The 22,553-nt window shown below is 32.8% G+C and overlaps 1 protein-coding gene across 10 annotated transcripts in view; it reads right to left on the bottom strand.

Moving 5' to 3' along the window:
* PPP1R9A (protein phosphatase 1 regulatory subunit 9A) overlaps positions 1-22,553 on the bottom strand; it is a 295,263-nt gene that overhangs the window by 97,580 nt on the left and 175,130 nt on the right. For all 10 annotated transcript variants that reach the window (XM_028162275.2, XM_028162277.2, XM_007195740.3 and 7 more), the window contains exons 5-6: positions 18,399-18,503; positions 1,433-1,568 (exon numbers count right to left, since the gene is read on the bottom strand). In XM_028162275.2, the coding sequence (XP_028018076.2) occupies positions 1,433-1,568; positions 18,399-18,503 (241 nt within the window). The remainder of the gene's footprint in view (positions 1-1,432; positions 1,569-18,398; positions 18,504-22,553) is intronic.

Raw genomic sequence — 22,553 nt, 5'->3', positions numbered from 1 at the left:
AAAGCAAATTAGTGTCTCTGATAAAACACAAAACTGAAAACTAGGGAAGATGAAAGTTCAAATATTTGAGGAAATCACTTTTTTAGTTTCGAAATCCAAGATAACATTTTCATATATAATATCGTAGTATAGTAAAAAAAAAAGAAAAACCAAATTTGCCATTTAAAGAGAATTCTGAAAGTGAAAAACTAAATCAACTAAATAGAATTCTAAGAAACTAATTCACTCAAGTGAAGAATTTCTAATGTTTACTCTTAGATCAACAGTTAACTGATTCACCATTTTAAAATTTTCTACTATAATAAAGAGAGAATACATCATCATTATACTACAAACAGATGAAAAATTAAGATACATTTGGGTTAGAACACTCCAGACTAAAAATACATGAAAAATATTTGAATGTCTCTTTATTGATCTTCACTAGGTCCTGGCTAGAAACCAAAAAAAGTTCTGGAAAAAGAATATATCCAGATGAGTAGAGGTTGAACATATGAAGTTACACTATCCTTATTTATATCAGCTGGTATGAAGAAGAGTATTTGTTTTACCTGAATATTTACTATGTTTATGAGGTATGAAATACTGCAACTAAATTGTTGATGGATCCTTTGACATGCCAATGTGAAACATATGCATGTTTAAACATGTTTATAATAAAGTATGTTGTCCCATTTTATCAATGTACATTTGGCATTTACATTAGAAATAGACCAGCATCTGTATTATATTACAACACACAAGGGTTCCGTAGAGAAGTTTTCACTTGGGGGTTAGCTTCTATTCATTTGCTTGATCTTCTACAGAGAGCAGGATGCAAAATTATTCCAGTATGTATCTACTCTATGGAATATGTGCTGGTGGAAAAGCTTTGTTCTGCATTATGTTAGCACAAATCATAGTGAGCAGATCCAAAGAACTTTCTCTTCCTGGGGTGGGGGGAAACCTGAAAACACTCAGCAATTTTCAGTACTTTTCTGTGTATGTTTGTGTATGTGTATGTGCCTTTTCACTCAAAATGTTTACTGATTTTTTTTAAAAAGCGTTACATACTTATTGTAGAAAATTTAGAAAAAATTGAAAAAGTATAAAGCAGAGAGAGAAAATCACCTAATTCCAACAAAAAAATAGCTACTATTCACATTTTGGTATTTTTACCCTTTTTTGTTTCAGTGAATTTATCTTAATACTGTGGTAAAAGAGGACTTATTTGATCCAGAAGTCTTCATACTGTAAATATGATACCATTACTTGATTGATAAGCTAATAACAAACACAAGTAATATTTCCTTTCTGTGAGTTGAATGTCAACACATTCTCCTTGAGAAACTGCAAAGACCTGTCATACTGTTATACGGTAAAGAGAGTTTTATCAAGTAGGGATGTAGAAAGAAGAAATGAAGGAAAAAGAACGTTTGCAAATGCAACTTACCTCATCATCATCGGCATCATACTGGGCATAGTGCTGTTCAAGCAGCTCTCTCTGGCGCCTTTCTTGTTCCAGCGTCTGGCTTATCAACTGGGCAACCTCACTCACTTGTCCTGGTTTTTCTCGCCCAATAACAAATCTATACAAAGGTTAAAGAAAACTGATATAGTTAGACTCTCCAGCAAAAAGGAATGCTAAGAAAAGTAACCAAGCTTCATATTTCATCAGGGTACATCAAACCTCAAAAAACTACTACCTATATTTTTTGAAAGGTATGCCTGGGTAGAAGAAGAGGTTAGCTGAGCAATTAAAGTGGTTTTTGCAGCCACAGCCCAAAGGAAAAGAAATGGGAAAAGTAAAGGACCATAAAAAATTATTACTTTAGGAGACGACAAAACAGATGTAATCCATTCTACAGTACTTTACACATTTTTGATGCCCTGCAAAATGAAAGCAAGCTCATAATTTACTGTACCACTGAACTTCAGAATCATTTTCATAATTATGTCCTCTTTATAATGCAAAAACCACTTCAAAAATATTTTGAGGTATGGCATACCCTATGTGAGTAAATAAATAGAGAGGCACTGACTTTTTGCTAAGCAACTGTAACTGTGGAGATAAGAAAAAGAAGGGGAAACAAATGTAGTTTTTGGTTTTGTTTTTAAAATGAAAAACTAAAATAAGGAGAGGTGGCAAATTAGTTCATTTCTTTTGGAGAAAGATGCTATGAGGAAGGATGGGGCCTCAAGAAATAAAGAGTCAAGGGGAAATATCTGTTGATACTAATTCCTATAAGTATAAAGAAAAAATCAGGGAAGACATTTACTTATTGCCAGCTAGTCACTTATGATACACCCTCATTGATACTATGGTTCTTCCTCAACAAATTACTATTCACTTTTTAACATCTTTTCACACTAATATATGGTTCTATTTTTCTAAAAATACAAATAATATGTCTTCATGATATAGTTTCCATATATTATTTAACTTCATTATTTTGGATGTAACTTTGTTTAATCTTGCTTCTCTGCTTAATTGATGATTTCCTCTGATTATAATATATTATTGCTATTTTCAATTACAATTTTAAATGAAATACTTTACCATTCTCTGTACAAATTCACTAAAGGTCAAAATTTTTATACTTGGATGTTAGTAATTAAATGTCTTTTTAGAAATATTTTTATGTAGTTTCAAACAGGACTGTTGAAATTATGCTTGGGTATTCCTTTATCATCTGAGTTATTTTCCTTTGGGAAATTATTAATTATTAATTATTGAGTTGTAATAATTGTTTATATATTCTGGATCTATATCCTTATCTATAAATGTTATAGATACATACACTTACACAGATACATACATGCACACAAATCATATATGCATATGTTTGATTTATTACCTTCTCTCAATCTGTGGCTTGCCTTTTCATCTTCTTAACTGTGTCTTTCAAGGAAGTCCAATTTATCGCTTTTTAAAAGATTGTGCCTTGTGTTTCCTACCTAAGAAATCTTTGCCTGATTTAATATCGCTAAGATTTTTCTCCTATTTTTCTTGCTAAAGTGTTAATGTTTTGATTTTTTATTAGGTATGCGAAATCTTTCAAACTAATTTTCATGCATGATGCTTGGTAAGGGGGGAGTGTCATAATTTTCCAAATGAGTAACCAGTTGTTTCCATACCATTTCTTAAAAAGACTATTCATTACCACCACTGAATTACTCAGGGACATTTGTTGAAAATCAATTGACCATGTACTTGTGTGCTGATTTTTGGACTTTCCAATCTGTTCCATTGATGTATTTATCCTTGTACCAATACCACACTGCCTTGATTACTATATAGTAAATCTTGAAACTAGGTGCTATGAGTTATCCAACTATGTATATCTTTTTCAAAATTATTTTGACTATTCTAAGTTATCTAAATTGCTATATAACTTTTACAAACAGCTTGCCAGTTTCATTTAAAAAGCCCATTGATGTTTCATTTGGTATTGGTTTGAATCTATAGATTGTGGAGAACTGACATCTTAATAATATGGAATTGTCTGATCCATGAACATGGTATATCTCTGCATTTATTTTTCTTTAATTATTTCTATTGAAATATCGTTGGCATACAATATTATGTTAGTTACAGGTGTATTCATAATGATTTGACACTTGTACACATTATGAAATGATCACCATAATAAGTCTAGTAACCATCTGTCCCCATATTATTACAGTATTACTGACCATATTCCTTATGTTGTAATATTACAACACCTTGACTTACTTATCATACAGCTAGAGATGTGTATCTCTTAAAACCTTCACCTATTTGGCTCACTCTCCACACACACCCCTCCCTCCAGGCAACAACCCATTAGCTGTCTATATCTGAGTCAGTTTTAATTTAAGTTTTTGTTTTGCTTTTCAGCTTCCAAATTTAAGTGAGATCCTGCATTATTTGTCTTTCCTTTCTGACATATTTCACTTAGTATAACACCCTGTAGATACATCTATGTTGTCACAAATGGCAAGATTTCATTTTTTATGGCTAATATTCCATTGTATAAATATATCACTTTGTCTTTATCCTTTCGCCTAATGTTGGACACTTAGGTTGCTTCTGTATCTTGGCTATTGTAAATAATGCAGCAATGGACATTTGAGTGCATAAATTTTTTCAAATAAGGGTTTTTGTTTTCTTCAAATAAATACCCAGAAGTAAAATTACTAAATTATATTGCAGTTCTGTTCTTAATTTTTTGAGGAACTTCCATACTGCTTTCCATAGTGGTTGCACTGATTTCCAATTCCAACAACAACACACAAGGGTTCCCTTTTCTCCACATCCTCACCAACGCTTATTTGTTGTCTTTTTGATAACAGCCATTCTGACAGGTGTGAGGTGATATCTCATTGTGATTTTGATTTGCATTTCCCTGATGATTAGTGATATTGAGCATCTTTTCATGTGTCTGTGGCCATATGTCTTCTTCGGAAAAATGTCTATTCGGGTCCCCTGGCCATTTTTAAATAGGGTTCTTTGCTATATTGATGTTGAGTTATATGAGTTCTTTGTATATTTTGGATATAAATCCCTTATCATTTTGCAAATACCTTCTCCCATTCAGTTGGCTGCCTTTTCATTTTGTTGATAGCTTCCTTCACTGTGCAGAGCTTTTCAGTTTAATGTACTCCCATTTGTTTATTTTTGCTTTTGTCTCCCTTGCCTAAGGAGATGTATCCCCAAAAAATGTGTTGCTAGGACTGACGTCAAAGAGCATACAGCCTATGTTTTTTTCTAGGAGTTTTATGGTTTCAAGTCTTACATTAAAGTCTTTAATCTATTTTGAGTTTATTTTTGTATATAGTATGAGAAAGTAGTCCAGTTTGGTTATTCGGCATGTAGCTGTCCAGTTATCCCAACACCATTTATTGAAGAGACTGTCTTTTCCCCATTTTGTATTCTTGCCTTCTTTGATTGACTATTTAAGTGTCATTTTATTTCTGAGATCTCTATTCTGTTCCATTGATTTATATGTCTGTTTTTGTGCCAGTACCATACTATTTTGAATACTGTAACTTGGTAGTATAGTTTGAAATCAGAAACATGATACCCCCAGCTTTGTTCTTTCTTAAGGCTATTTTGGCTATTTGGGGTCTTCTGTGATTCCATACAAATTTTAGAATTATTTGCTCTAGTTGTGTGAAAAATGCTTTTGGTATTTTGATAGGGATTGCACTGAATCTGTAGACTGCCTGAGGAGCATTTTAACAATATTAACTCTTCCAATCCATAAGCACAGAATATATTTCCATTTGTTTATTTCATCTTCAGTTCCTTCCATCCATGTCTAATAGTTTTCTGAGTAAAAGTCTTTTACCTCCTTAGTTAGGTTTATTTCTAGCTATTTTACTCTTTATGATACAATTGTATATTGGGTTGTTTTCTTAATTTCTCTTTCTGATATTTTGTTGTCTGTACAGAATTACAGGAGATTTCTGTATATTAATTTTGTAATCTGCTACTTTACTGAATTCATTTATTAGTTCTAAGTTTTTTGGTGGTGTCTTTAGGATTTCCTATATATATAGTATCAGGTCATCTGCAAAGTGACAGTTTTAATTCTTCTTTTCCAATTTGGATTCCTTCTATTTCTTTTTCTTGTCTGATTGCTGTGGCTAGAACTTACAATACCACATTGAATAAAAGTGGCAAAAATGGGCATCCTTGTCTTGATCCTGATCTTGGAGGAAATGCTTTCAACTTTTCACCATTGAGCATGATGTTGGCTGTGGGTTTGTCATATATGGCCTTTATTATGTTGAGGCATGTTCCCTCTATACCCATGTTGTTGAGAGTTTTTATCATAAATGCATGTTGAATTTTGTTAAAAGCTTTTTCTACATCTATTGAGATAATATAATTTTTATTTTTCAATTTGTTAATGTGGTTATCACATTGATTTGTGGATATTGAACCATCCTTCCATCACTGGGATATATCCTATTTGATCATGTTATTATATAATCCTTTTAATGTATTGTTGAATTCAGTTTGCTAACATTTTGATGGGAATTTTTGCATCTAGGTTCATCAGTGACATTGGCCTGTTATTTTCTTTTTATGTGTGGTAATTTTGTCTGGTTTTGGTATCAGGGTGATGCTGACCTCAGAACAAGTTTGGAAGCATTCCTTTCCCTTCAAATATTTGAAGTAGCTTGAGAAGGACAGATGTCAATTGTTCTTTAAATGTTTGGTAGAATTCATTAGTGAGGCCATTTGGTCCTGGACTTGTATTTTGTGGGGCATTTTAAAATTACTGATTCAATTTCATTACTGGTAATCAGTTTGTTCATATTTTCTATTTCTTCCTGAATCAATCTTGGGAGTTGTACATTTCTAGGAATTTATTCATTTCTTCTAGGTTGTCTTCTTTTGGTGTGTAACTGTGTAGTAATTTCCTATGATTCTTTGCATTTCAGTGGTGTCAGTTGTAACTTCTCTTTCACTACTGATTTTACTTATTTGGGCCCTCTTTCTTTTTTTCTTGATGAGTCTGGCTAAAGTTTATCAATTTTGTTTATCTTTTCAAAGAACCAGCTCTTAGTTTCATTAATCTTTTCTATTTATTTTTTGTCTCTATTTCATTTACTTCTTCTCTGATCTTTATGATTTCTTTCCTTCTACTAATTTTGAGTTTTGTTTGTCCCTCCTTTTCTAGTCCCTTTAGGTGTAAGGTTAGATTGTTCATTTGAGATTTTTCCTGTTTCCTGAGGTAATGTTGTATCACCATAAACCTTCCTCTTAGAACTGCTTTTGCTGTGTTCCATAGATTTTGGATCATCGTGTTTCCATTTTCATTTGTCTCCAGGTATTTTTTAATTCCCTCTTTGACTTCTTCAGTGATCCACCGGTTGTTTAGTAGCATATTGTTTTGTCTCCATGTGTTTGTGTTTTTTGAAGTTTTTTTGTTTCTTGTAGTTTACTTCTAGTCTATTTAGCATTGTGGTAGGATAAGATACTTGATATGATTTCAATCTTCTTAAATTTAATGAGACTTGTTTTGTGGCCTAGCTAGTGATCTGTCCTGGAAAATGTTTCATGTGCACTTGAAAAGAATGTATATCTTGCTGCTTTTGGATGGAATGTGTGTGTGTGTGTGTGTGTGTGTGTGTGTGTGTGTGTGTATATTCTATGTGGTCTAATCTGTCATTTAAGACCAGTGTTTCCTTATTGATTTTCTGTCTTTGTGATCTGCCTATTGATGTAAGTGGGGTGTTAAAGTCCCCTACTATTATTATATTACTCTCAATCTCTCCCTTTATGTTTGTTAATATTTGCTGTATGTATTTAGGTGCTCCTATGTTGGGTGTACACATATTTACAACTGTTAAATCTTCTTGTTGGATTGATCCCTTGATCATTATGTGATGTCCTTCTTTGTCTCTTGCTGCAGTCTTTGTTTTAAAGTCTATCTTGTCTGATAGAAGTATTGCTACCCCAGCTTTCTTTTTGTTTCCATTTGCATGGAATACCTCTTTCTATCCCCTTATTTTCAGTCTGTGTGTGTCTTTAGATCTGAAATGAGACTCTCCTAGGCAGCATACATATGGGTCTTGTTTTTTAATCCATTCAGCCTCTCTATGTATTTTGATTGGAGCATTTTAATCCATTTACATTAAAGTAATTATTGATAGGTATGTACTTATTGCCACTGTGTTTACTGTTTTGGGGTTTTGTAGTTTTGTTTGTTTCTTCTTCTTTTGCTCTCTTTCCTTGTGATTTGATGACTGTCTCCAGTGTTATATCTGGATTCCTTTCTCTTTTCTTGCATGTATGTATCTATTATAGGTTTTTGGCTAGTTGTTACCATGAGGTTTATCTATAACACCTATATATGTGATTATTATAAGTTGATGATCTCTTAAGTTCGACTGCATTCTAACAACCCAGCATTTTTACTCCTCCCAACCACATTTAGCTTTTTTGTTATCATATTTTACATCTTTTTGTTTATTGTATCCCTTAGTTATTGTGGATACTGATGGTTTTACTTTTGTCTTTTAACCCTCCTACTAGCTTTATAAGTGGCTGATCTACTACCTTTACTATATGTTTGCCCTTACCAACGAGACCTTTTTCTTTTGTAATTTAAATGTTTCTAGTTGTGGTCTTCTTTCTTCTGCTTAGAGAAGTCCTTTTAACTTTTCTTGTAAAGCCAATTTAGTGGTTTGAAATCTTTTAGCTTTTACTTATCTATAAAACTCTTTACCTCTCCTTCAAATCTAAATGACAGCCTTGCTGAGTAGAGTATTCTTAGTTGTAGGTTTTTTTCCTTTCATCACTTTGAATATATGGTGCCACTAGCTTCTGGCCTGCAAAGTTTTTGCTGAAAAGTCGGCTAACAGTTTTATGGGAATTCCCTTGTAAGTAACTAGTTGGTTTTCTCTTGCTGTTTTTTAGATTCTATATCTTTAGTTTGTGCCCTTCTAATTATAATGTGTCTTGGTGTGAACCTCTTTTGGTTCATCTTGTTTGGGACTCTCTGTACTTCCTGGATCTGGATGTCTGTTTCCTTTCTCAGGTTATGGATATTTTCAGCTATTATTTCTTCAAATAAATTCTCTGCCCCTTTCTCTCTCTCTTCTCCTTCTGGGGCCCCTGGAATGCAAACATTAGTATGCTTGATGTTGTCCCAGAGGTCTCTTAAGCTAACCTCATTTTTAAAATTCTTTTTTCTGCTCAGTTTGGGTGATATACACTACTCTGTCTTCCAGTTCATTGATCTCTCTGCATTTATTTAAAAGTTTTACATTGAACTACACATGTCTCTTCATTCAGGCAGCAAATTTGGGTAGCGTTATAGCTTCCAGTTAGACACACTTTAAAGCCTTGTAATCTGGTATAATTTACAGTACAGATTTGCAATAAAAGAATGTCATCATGGTAAGTGTGGTCCAAAGGGAAAGCACACAGAAGTGGAACTGAACTATTTTCTATGCCGTATTTTCCTCATGTGAAAATTAGTACCTACCCCATATGTCTAAAGGAGTGACAGAGGAATAAAATGTGGTACAGACATGAAAGGACTTTAAGGTACTATTATTAAGATAAGACTAATAAAATCTCCCATTTGGAAAATGTGTAACATTCAAATTACCTGTCTATATATTCTAAATGTTTGGTCCATTTTTAAGCTGTCATTATAAGTGTGTCCTATTGTATGTGTATAATCTAGCATACATAGAAATGAGTGGAAAATATAAAATTTAAAGTAAGGTTATTATTTCAAGTATGGATTCAGAATATGGACATACTGTGATAGTATAATTTAGGAGTTAAAAGTGTATGTAAAAGAGAAAAATGGCTTTGACAGAACAAATCCACTGAAACATAAACATGACTTATTGGCTCTGTGACCTTGAGTGTATTAAAATTTCTAATTCTTAGTTTCCAAATTTGTAAAATAAATATAATAACAATAACAAACAAATATATAATCCATATAAAAAGTTTAACTAAGTACCTGGTGCCTAGAGAGTATTAGTACATGTTTACTGTTGCCTTTATCTAGATAATATATTAATATCTACACAGGGTTGAGTGCATTTCAAAGTACTATATGTACACACTGTCCAAATTACTTATTTGCTCTCACTAGTTTTGAAAGAGAGAAGGTTTTTGTGAGTCAACCACAGGAAAAAGATAAAATACTTGCACTGAAATGTGCTCTAAAAAACCTTAATTTCAGTTGCATTTGAAATAGGAAAGTATGGATTATATAATCACTCCACATTGAATTTTAAAGATCATCAAAAATATAACAATTAAAGCCAGCAACAATCAGACCCTCTAAATATATGTGACCAAATTAACTGACATTTATGCACAATTATTATTTATATTTTAGACATTATCCCCAGCTGAAATGACAACACATGTAGTCAAATCATCCTGTTTATAAACTTAAAATTCCTTTAAGAGAAAAATATTTTTCTTGTTACTTTCTATTTTTTTTCCTTGCATCAATAAGGAACAGCGTGATCTTTCGTATTTTAGCTATAAAGAATGAAGTAAAAAAACAAAACAAAAACGTAATGTACATTTAAATTAAACTTAGGTATTTTCTAAGCTTACAATTTACAAATAATGGCAATATTAAAAACAAAATCTATAACTAGGGTTTATGTTTTTACAGCGTGGCGTGTTTTTACAGCGTGGCGTGTTTCTAGTGTTTAAAACAATCATGCTGCTTCAACATGAATTATTTTACAAAGAACTGTCCCCTCTCACCCTCAGGCTGAGATAAAATAGGCAAAGGCAGATAAATCAGTTTTTCCTTTTCTTTTCATCTATTAAAAGACAAAGCAATGTCCATGTACCGTCCTTTGGAGTTTAGATGACGAGATTATATGGAATTCATTTGATTAGTTTATTGAATTCTCTGGTGAGCTGTCAAACAAAAACAAGCAACTATAAAATTCCATTTACAATTTGCTGAATTGTAGTCATAAAGAATGATGTGAGAGGTTATGTTGAAAAATGATGATTTATGAGTGTCTGTTTTTCCGATATAAGCTATTCCAATAAAAGTGATACATTAGTCAAAAATAGCACTTATTATGACATCAAAAATTTTTAATTATAAATGTGGAATTAAGCTAATCTAAAAAAGGAAAATCTAAATCAGGATATAGTTATTAGTTCTTATAAAATCAATTCTTTCATTCAAATATTCTATAAACAAATATTTATCATATGCACACAAAAAACCTTAATAATAAAAAGAAAACTAGATGAACAAGACCTATTATCATTTTACTTCAGCCTTGGGTCACAAGATCACATGGTGCTTTTAAACATTTTGGTAAAAACTAATTTTTTTCTATATTTGATGACATCTTACAGTGTGAACTTGATAGCTTTTAAAATATTTAACTTAATTTTACCGAGCAATGGTGGCAAAAGTATATCCATCCCCCTTCACTAAAATTTGCTGATTGTGTTCAGAGGCTGAAGTTCTGCACAACCAGGCTTTTCCCTCTTTCTTATACTTGAAGACTCTTACATATTTTTCCTTTCCATATTGGGATCTAGATTAATATACTATATATTTAGCATTTAAATTTTTAAAAATTCATCTAAAAATGTTTGCTTTTAAAAGACAGATCTGAAATATTTAAACCTAATTGTAAGCCTTAGTTCCTGGAAATGAATTTTGTATCTAATCCAACTCTGATTATAAAGAACTTTTTTCTACACTATAGTTCAACGTAAAAAAAAAAAGTAGTTGAATTATTTAAAAAACATTGCCTAACTCATGCTACGTCAAGGACTATATATTTTCTAAAATGCTACATCCTTTCAAGAAATGACATTTCTCTATTTAATAGTTAGCTCTGATGTCTCAGGTTTAAACGTTTACACACACAAATACTAAAAAGCATTTTTTGAGAATCTTAATCTGTACATAGTGACACCAGAAAACATCTCATTAAAGTCCCCTTTAAGTAGTTTTCTGAAATCCCCACTGTCTTTAATCTTCTTCCTATCACCAGTTGTTGCTGACTATTCTCATATATATGAGAGGAAAATTTTATTATCCATGGTCCCAACTTTAGAGTGGCTGCTCCTCTTATCTGAGGGAAAGGGGATAGTCTTAGGAGTAATGTAAGTACAAGATCCACAATGATTCATGATTTCCATGAACATGATAATACCCTCACTGCCCTTCATTATGTATGACACTCCATTACACCCAACCACAAAACTAAGGCTCTGTTAAAAAGTGAAACTCTCAATTTCCCCTTGTGTTGTAACGGTGACAAAAATTCTTATTAAAATGATGTGAATGAAGTGAAAACATTTCAATATTCAATGCATTTCAATGGAGATCTCAAATACACCAATGACATTACATAAAAAAGAATATTTTAAAGCTTCCATACTTAGAAATTACACGCCCAGGGGTGAATCCAAAATAAACATGAGCATAGCTATAAAAAAGTCACTTATCATTCACTTATATTTTCTTTTGAATATTATAACCTCTTCCAAAAAGGAGAGAGGAATATTTAAGACCCTCAGATTAATTTATTTTCTATAGTGTGTAACTATAGTTCCTATAAAATCCTGACCTCCAGAAGTGTTATATGACTTGATGTCAGAAAGTTGTTAAATACATTCACTGGGGATAAAAGCATGATGAGTGCTTAGTGATTGAGCACAAGTAGCAGGTACTTTTCAGAAAGCATTTAAAGCTTAATGTGAACGGCACTGAAGAGCAAACATAAAATTTATTAGAAATTTCTCATACTGAAGCACAATCTCTTCTATAGCATCACTTTCCTAGAACAGCTGCCTTTCAGTACTAGGAAGGCTGTCTGGAGTTAAAAACAACAACTCATCCTTGTTCCAGAGTTCACTCTTTCAAATGCTTTACAATTGTTACCATGTCTTTTAAATTTTTTCTATATTTTAGGCAAAAGTTTGTAGACTCTTTTATGTATAGAAGGAAAAATGTTTAGATCTCTCACCATCCAAAGGTCAGTCTTTCTTAAATAGTCTCAAGGTTTTCAGGGTTCTTAAGATAAGGTATGCAACATTAAATATAAATTATATTATGGTATAACATTAATCTGTCTGCCTGTCTATCCATCTGTCTGTGCATCCATCCAACTAGTTACTGATCACTATATAATAGGCAGCCTCTAAGATGGATTCAAGTAATCTCTGTATTCTTATATCCATGTCTTGTGTAATTCTCTCCCGTTGAGTGCGGGATGGACTTGTTGACTCACTTTTATCAAATAAAATACAGAACTGATGGAATGTCACTTCGGCTCTATGAAAAGATGGCAGATTGCATCTTGGCTACTCCCTTGGATCACTCCCTCTGGGGAATCTAGTTTCCATGTTATGAGGCATCCCTGTAGAGAGGCTCTCATAAGAAAGCTGGGAAGTGGATCACAGAAACTGTGAGATAAAAAAAGTATGCTGTTTCAAGTCGTTAAATTTGGGAGTAATATGTTATGCAACAATAGGTACACCAATTATGCCAGGCACATAGTAGTAAATAAGATAGGCAAGGTCCCACTTAAAGCTACAGACCCAAAAACATGAGTTCTTAAAAGTTATGTTGCAAGTCTATGTTTGAATAAGGAAAAGGGTCCATACGTAATAAAGAATTTTATATAGATATATTTTTTCTGGTAAAAACTCAATAACAAAATATTTTTAAAATAAAAGTATACAGCAGAATAAAATCTACATATTGTTAATGAAATTGTTTGACTACATCTGCCTTTCTTAAAGAAACATGATCCTCCTTCCCAAATCACCATCACCTCAATATAATTAGTTAGCATAGCACTTTTTAAGTTAATTTTAACTATTATCACGCATTTTAAGAATCAGTTCTACTGAAGTCAAATTTATATACAACAAAATTTACCAAATTTAAATTGTATAATATGTTTTGACAAATATATATACAGTTGTATAACAAACACAATAACCACAATATAGAACATTTTGTCACCCCAAAAATGTTCCCTCTTTCTTCTTTGCAGTTTAAATAGATTCAAGCAGTGTAAAGCCTTTTGTGTCTGGCTTCTTACTCAGTATAATAGTTTTGAGAGTCATACATCGTGCTAAATATATTGGCAGTTCATTCCTTTGTATTGCTAAGAAATATTTCATTGTATGGAATATAATACAATTTGTAGATGCATTTATCAGTTAGAGGACATTTGAGTTGTTTCCAGTTTGGAGCTTTTTTGAATAAAGCTCCTATGAACGTGCAAGTATGAGCCTTTGGGTAGATACATGTTTTTATTGCTCTTGCGTAAATAGCTAAGAGTAGAACTGCTGGCTGGTATGATAAGGGTATGTTTAACTTTATAAGAACCTGTCAAACTGTTCTGCAAAGTGGCTGTGTTATTTTGCATTCCCACCAGAAATTAATGGATGTTATATTAAAGTTGCTCTACATCCTTGTCAATGCACGGTAGTATCAGTCTTTTAAATTTCAGCCATTCTAGTGGGTGTGTAGTTGTACCTCCCTGTGGATTTAATTTGCATTTCTCCAATGATTAATGGTGTTGAGCAGCATTTCATGTGCTTAACTGTATATCTTCCTCAGTGAAGTGTCTTGTTAATTGATTTGCAGGTTTTCAACAGGGTTATATATCTTCTTATTGAATTATAAAGAGTTCTTCATATCTTCTAAATAACAGTGCTTTATCAGATAATTGTTTTGCAAATATTAGTCAGTAGCTTGCTTTTTTATTTTAAGGGTATTTTTCAAACAAATGTTTTAAATTTTGATGGTTTAATTTACCATTTCTTTGTCTTAAATTTCTTGCTTTTGTGTTCTAAAAGATCTTTGATTAACCCAAGATCATAAAAGTTTTGCCTGTTTTCTAGAAATTTTATGGTTTCAGCTGTTGCACTAAGGTCTATGATCAATCTTGAGTTAATTTTTGTACACACTGTAGTATGAAGGTCAAGTTTTTTTTTTAATGTGGTTTTCCAATTGTTCCAGCACCATTTGTTGAAAAGACTATAGTTCCCCCCATTGAATTACCTTGGTGCATTGGTCAAAAATCAGTTGTTTATGTCTGTGCAGGACTATATTGGAACTGTCTATTCTGTTCCATTAATCTATATTTTTATCCTTATGCTTAAACCAGACTGCTGTAACTAGTGTAGTTTTCAGACAGTGGAAGTCCTTCAACTTTGTTCTTTGTAAAAAATGTTAATTTCTCCAAAAAAGCCTGCTGAGATTTTCATTGTGATTGTGCTTTAATCTGCAGATTTGGGGGAACCTGAAATCTCAACACTATGAGAGTCCTGTACCACACAAAGACTTGGGCTTCTTGGTACCATGCCCATGCCCATGGTGGTTTAAAATCTGGAGATCAACAAGTCTTGTGAAACCCAGTGGAGGGATGATAACGAAGACTGTCTGATTCCTCCATGCCCAGTCCTTCAATGTTTATCTTTCTCCTGCTGTTGTTGTGATATATCATTTCTGAGTATAAACTATTTGAGTCCCATAAGTCCTTTCCCTAATCAATTACTTAAAGGAATTAACATGGTTAGCATAGTACTCACCATGATCTCACTATGATTACTTAGTTTTAAATGATATCAGTAAAATTGAGGAAATAATAATGGTTTTCCAATGCTTTCAGCCAGGCCTGGGCTTCTAATGCCCCAGGAATATAGCCTGGTTTGAGCTGAACCACTTCCTCACAGTGGCCTAATATGCTTTCACTCATATAAAAGATGTAGGGTTGAAAAACACATATGCCCTTGGAAGTTATCATATTAAAATACTTGTCTTATAATTTCTCTGGTGTGTCAAAAATGGCACACCAAGGAGGTTTTCATTAGTACTATTAGTTCACAAATTCAGGTGTAACAATTCAAAGTTTAATAAAATAAAGCAGACTATGGTCAGATAAAAAGTGATTCTCTCTAAGTGTGGGTGAAGTCAAAAGAACTTCATTGTGTGATTTTGATTTATATCTAAATGCTGGCACCAATTTCATATGCATTTCCAGGAAATAAATTAAAAAATCTATCTGCAATACTTAAAATATAATCATATCCAAATCTCAGCTTCAATTTCCTTAACACTATTAGTTTCTTATCTTTCCCCTTCCTGGCTCTTTAAAGCCATGAGTTTCATACATTCCCTCCAGATCTGTGCTTAGTAGTTAGAAAAATTCAAACTAAATTTAGTAATTTTTCAGATATCCCTTTTAAAAAATAAATTTTAGTAATCACTAAATGTGATAGCTAGCTCAACAATAAATAAGAAATATAGAACCATATATGTTTTAAACCCTCAGTTTAAAATGATTCATTAAAAATACAGGTCTAGTTTTTGGATCTTGTTTCTGTATTAATATCTTATGAAGAACTACCACCTAAAATATATTCAGAGGATTCAAATATTATTTCTAATAAGTTAAAATTGAGAAAAGACTTCCTTGGTGGCACAGTGGTTAAGAATCTGCCTGCCAAGGCAGGGGACACGGGTTCGAGCTCTGGTCCGGGAAGATCCCATATGCCGCGGAGCAACTAAGTCCGAGCGCCACAACTACTGAGCCTGCACTCTAGAGCTGAGCCCACATGCCACAACTACTGAAGCCCGCGTACCTAGAGCCATGCTCCGCAACAAGAGAAGCCACCGCAATGAGAAGACCACGCACCACAACAAAGAGTAGCCCCTGTTCGCTGCAACTAGAGAAAGCCCACGCACAGCAACAAAGATCCAATGCAGCCAAAAATAAATAAATAAATAAATAAATTTTTTTAAAAAGACCCAATTAATTAGGAAAGAAAAGACCCAACTAATTAAGACCCTGAGTTATACAATTTCAATCAATTAAAACCTACGGTTAAATAATTTGCGGGAACAAAGGAAGCTAAGAGTCCCATTTTGATATCAAGTGATATCATTTTTGCAAAGTGAAGGAGGAAATTAAATGTATGCCTTTAAAAAATTAAAGTGGAATGTTCTCTAACCTCAGGGTCAAAAAAGTGGTATGAATGATGAATGTTACCAGGATGAAGAAATCACTAGGGGACAGGGAGATCAAGGAGGATTTCTTGAAGGGCAAAGAAGCTAAAATATGTTCCTCAAGATAAGTAGCTTGTAACCAGAAGACAGTATTTTAAACAGAAAGAATGATAGAAAGGCACAAAAACAATAATTCACAAGTCATGTTTGAAGGATGACGACTACACTAGTAAGACTGTACTAGAGCATGAATATAGGGAGAGGTAAGAGATAAGACTGGGGATGAAAGACTTTTAATACCAGGATAAGAACTTAGATTCTGCACAGAATGGAGAGAACTTAGATTCTGCACAGAATGGAGGGCCATTGAAGGTTTCTAAAGAAGAGAGGGACATACGAATGCAGAATTATTATTTCCACCCACAGGTCTTAGTTCTACTACTAGAGTTATGTAGAATGAGTCAATTCCTTTTTCCATGATAGCCCTAAAAACTGCTATTATGTTCTTCCATTAGGGATAAGGATGAGAAGGACAGATTAAAGAAGGGAGAGACTGAAATCATGAAACAGTTAAGCCATTCGCCATCCGTACAAGGCTTGAAATGAGCACAAAATTATGAAGAGAAAGAAAGGGACGGCTATGAGTTCATGTAACTACAAACTTTTTTCCAACTGAGAAATGTTCTTATAAGTTGAACATATTTCTTACTTTATTTCACTTTAAAATTCACTGCAGAGTGTAATGAGCAGCTTCAAAACCAAGTTCTTCACTGACACAGAAAAGTGCTGTCTCAAGAACAGACAGCAATTCTGCAGAGACAATCACATTTACTGAGGGGCTCACCAGTGCAGCTCTGAGAGTACATCAGACAGTTTTCCCTGCACTCTTTCCAATTATTTTACATACTTTTCTTAGGATGATGGGTATTCTTGAAGCATTAAAATAGCGCCCATAGAAGTCATTTAGGTTGTATTCTTTAAACATTCCTTTCATTGTTAAAGGATGTTTTCCAATTGAAAAAGTGTAAATTATAAAACCTAAACCCATGCTTGTGCAACATAAAATATGCTGCAATAAAATCCTAATGTTACTCTCTTTATAGCAATATTAACTAATCGATATTTTCAGAATATTTGGCAGTTTAATTTTGATGATGATAACACTAAAACACTTTCATAATTACACACAGTAAATAATGTCCTCTTATGTGTTCCTTTATAGGATTTATGGAAAAGTATAAGGCATAAGCAATACTATATTAAAAAATAAGTATCCTGTGACCAAATAAAATGGATTTCAAACCTTGACCTTAGTTGGCTCAGGACTACTTTATTTGTTTTCCAAGCTACAAATTTCAGGACCCCAGGGTTGGATATAAATTTAAGGTCCAAAATAATGTACCCTCTGTCCTATTAAGTTGGAAAAGTTATAGTTTACCAAAGATTTATCCTTCCTGATTCTTTAAAACAATAAAGAGATTTAAAAATGCATTTATTAACCTTAAATCATTCAGCCAGCTTGTCTAGTAACATGTATCATTGGATATATGTATCATCATTTCAATTTCAGTTTACTGTATAACTGGTTTTATTGAAAGGATTTGGAGTCTAAATTCATATTTATTGAGAAATTCTATCTTCCTAGAAATTACTGCTATGTTAGCAATAAGACACACTAACATAGCTTGGTAATTAAACATATTGATTCACACTGTACACTTCATATCTTTGTGTCTTTCTAGACTACTATAATTTTTAGTTTTAAATTACATTTATGAACTAATTACAATAAAGAAGGAAAAATTTTAAACTAAAGGCAAGTTTTTATAGTATTTAGATAAAATTCTTCCTGTAATTATAGGTACAGTTAGAGAGAAAACTAAAATTCAACAAAATATCAAGTAACCAAATTGTATGTCTCAAGCCACATACCTGACATTGCCCTTGGTATTTCTGAGAACTGTTGCAGCAAAATTCTGTGTGACACCCACCAAGCTGATTCCATCCACTTCCACAATCTGGTCATTGACTTGTATTCTTTGGGAAGAGCGAAAAAATTACCCACAATTAGTTTTTCTGATAATATATTATCATTCCCAATAAATGAGTTGACAAAATTGATTTTCAAGATACTCTTATTGCTTCAAAATTTGTCTCCAAGCTACAGATCTTAGTCAAAAGCTTAATGTTTTTTAAAAATTATTTTGAAAAACAGAAATAAGCAATGATAAGTGGAGAGATTCCATTTATCCAACATCCATACTCCTATCACAAAGAATTGATAACTGCTAATGGATGACATATTTAAACCATTTTTTAGCCCTTAATAAATCACATAAAACATAACAGATCCAACTGAAATACCCTTTGGGCCTCATACCTAACCCTCATCCCACCTCTCCTCCCCAAGGAAAAATATCACCAGGAATTGCAGGGAATCCTTCCTATTCAAGTTGTACACTTGAATTATGTAATGCTCGTTAAGTGTATGTGTAATGCTCATAAGTGTATCTATATAGGTAGATAGATATACACACGTATATAAATGCACATATACACACACACGCACATACATGAGTGTATGTGCGTGTGCATGTATATTTATTTATGTCTAGGAGGTATATATAGTATTATTGTAGTTTATCATATAATGCCTTTAAATTTATATACATGTTTTATATATACCATTCTTTATTCCTCAAAATGAAGTATTTCAGTCATGGAGAAATGCAGAGGGAATTAGATAATAAACACTCATGTACCCAACACCCAACTTTATCAAATCCCGGCACTGCAATATTTGAGTCAGATGTTTTTCTAAAAAAAATATTACAAAAAAGCCAAAGCCCCTTTATTATTTGTCTTCAATTCTATTCCCTTCTCTGCTTCTACAGAAGTAACTATTATTAATTTTGATGCTTAGCCTTTCTACTGATGCTTTGAAATAATACATACACTTGAATAGGCACAATATGTGTACATCTGCAGTTTTCAAACATTATGAAATATACCTCTCTTTCTACAATTTAGTTTTCTTCACTCAACATTATATATGAGATTTATCCATGGTTATAAATACAATTCTAGCTAGTTCATTTTATTTTACTTAATTTAATTTATTAATTTATTTTTTGGATTGGCAGTATTTTTATTCTCTTTTCTGGTAGGTCTAAATAGGAAGCCAACTTAATTCAGAAGTTGGTAAGTGATAACCTAGCTAGTTCATTTTAACAAGCACATAGTATTATCTTTCATGAATATTCTAAAATATATTCATCCATTATTTTGCAGATGGGCACTGTATTGTTTTGAATTTTAGCTATTATGAATACTGATGTAATAACTAATTTCATATGTCTCCTTATGTACATGTGTGAGTTTCTCCAGGATATATAGCTAGAAACAGAATTTCTGAGTCAAAGAACACAGGCATTTTCAACTTTAGCAAACTGACACATTTCAGTTCAAAATGCTTATACCAGTGCAAATTCCTGAGAGCACTGTAGAGAGGTTCTGAGTCTCTCCACACCCTCACCAACTTGGTATATTCAGACCCTTTAAATACCACCAATCTTATAATTGTAAAAAGGTATAATGTGATTTTAATTGCATTTCCCTGATTATAGTGCGGTTCAATGTTTTTCCATAAGTTTATGAGTCATAATGTCCCCTTCTGAAAACTGTTAGAACCTGTCTTTTACCAATCTTTGTTGAGTGTTTTTTCTCATAGATTTATATAAGATGTCTTTATCCTGTATACTAACACTTTCTTAATTAAATATGTTGTAAATATCTCTGACCCAATCTGTAGCTCATCTTTTCACATTTTTGAGGGAAATGGTGGTTTTAAGAAGAACAGTTTTTAAAAATATAATCATATTTTTAATTTTGGCTTTATATTAGTTTTTGTGTTTTGTTTAAGGAATCCCTTTCTGCATCAAGGTTATAAAAACATTCTATATTTTCTTCTAAAGGTCTTAAATTTTGCTTTTCTGCATTTTTAGTTATCTACCTGGAAATAATTTTTTATTATGATATGTGTTAACAATCTTTTTATTTTTTCCAAGTATATAAACAATTGGGTTAACAACATTTAATAGTCCACTTTTTATCCACTGAGTTGTAGTGCTGCCCCTGTCAGGTTTCAAATGTGCATCAATGTGGTTTCTACTTGACTGTCTATTTTTGCACACTTACATTGTTTCATAATTAGTTTTGACATTTCATAGGGTAATTCGCTTTACCTAGTTCATTGTCTTCAAAATTTTCTGAGCTCTTCTTGGGCTTTTTCTCGTCATAGTTTGTTTTGGATTTACTTGCCAAGTTCTCTAAAAACATTTGTTGGAGTTTTAATAAAATTATACTGATTTTTAAGATTAGTTTGGGAAAAACTGAATCTTTATCATATTGATTCTTCCCATCAATAAAAATTAAGTGCTACTATAATTATCTTGAGCAGATGTTGTATATATCACATGTTGTTGCTATGTATTAAGAAAAGTTATTTAAAGCTTGGAAATAAAAATCAAAGGAGAGGCAATATGTTGTTTCAATGTCATGTACATACATTATTAAACAGGCCCAACCAAGGATAATTTGGGGGAATGTATTTTAATTGATCCACTGTTTTTAAAATTGATTAAAAGTCTTAGACATACTAAAGTAGAACGTTAATTTATAGACTTTTGTCCTAAATAAAATCAGATACTTTTCTTCTGTTATTAAAGATAATCCCGGGCTTCCCTGGTGGTGCAGTGGTTGAGAGTCCGCCTGCCAATGCAGGGGACACGGGTTCGAGCCCTGGTCTGGGAAGATCCCACATGCCACGGAGCAACTGGGCCCGTGAGCCACAACTACTGAGCCTGCGCGTCTGGAGCCTGTGCTCCACAATAAGAGAGGTCGCGATAGTGAGAGGCCTGCGCACCATGATGAAGAGTGGCCCCCGCTCGCTGCAACTAGAGAAAGCCCTCGCACAGAAACGAAGACCCAACACAACCAAAAATAAAAAATAAATAAATTTATAAAGATAATCCCATAGGTCATGGTTTATTTCCCTGTAGAATATTAACTGGTTTTGTATCTATCTTAGCAATGTTATTCTAACATTACTTTATTAACTTGCATGTAAATACCTACTCCTAAAATGTTCTTTGAACCACACTTACCATCTCACTGGTCTTCTCATTAATTAGTGAGTTGAATAAAGTCTGATACATGTACGCTTTATATTTATAAAAGTCATCTGTTAAACTCTGAATATTAGCCTGTAATAGCTTTGGAGTTTCCATAAGAGGCCAGAGTGGATTCACAAAACTAATTCAACTGTGTTACCACAGAAATGCATTCATGAACTTTTGTTTGGTCCCCAGAGTTAGTCTAAAGCAGCAATAGAACTTTATCTTTGCTACCATGTTTTTTTCTAATTCAGTACTTTTGACTTTTTTTTCCTTGGCTTTTGGCCATGTTGGTTTTGACCTAGTTTGCACTAGATAGCAGCGACATCATCAACAACAACAACAATAAATAATTCCCCACTGGTAGAAGAAATGATTGGGAGTGTAATTTCATAATCTGACCATTTGAGACTTCTAATGGGATTATGGGAATCTGTTATCTCCCATGTGAGAGAAGGTAAAGAATTTGAGTTGCTATCCTTTAATTTCTTTGTCTATTTGTGAGCTCAAACTATTTCATTAAAAAAATTCATGAACACTAGAAAGCAAAAAGCCCTTTGAATCTTGACCAGTGAGTTTTTTGTTTCTTGGATTACTTAAGCTGTTTCTGAAGTTGCAGAACTGAGGCTACAAATCTCTGTGCTGCTGTAATTGAGAGAAGCCATGATCTCACTGCTTGCATATGAAGTATGTTCCTAACTTAGAAGGGTATTAATAAACTAAATTATAAAGCCTCTTAAATTAAAGGAGCAATAACCTAATTGCTTCATAGAGAATAATAAGCACTTTCATAAATCTTATATTTTCGTATCTAATGAGAGTTTAAATGTGCTAGATGTTTAAGAAAAAAAATCCTTCTTGGAGATTCTGCTAGAAGCTCAGAAGTATTTTCATATAAGAGACCAAGTTCATG

Source organism: Balaenoptera acutorostrata, chromosome 7 (genome assembly GCF_949987535.1).
Source record: "Balaenoptera acutorostrata chromosome 7, mBalAcu1.1, whole genome shotgun sequence".
In the NCBI taxonomy this organism is placed as follows: domain Eukaryota; kingdom Metazoa; phylum Chordata; class Mammalia; order Artiodactyla; family Balaenopteridae; genus Balaenoptera; species Balaenoptera acutorostrata.
This window is presented reverse-complemented; position numbering and strand designations above follow the sequence as displayed.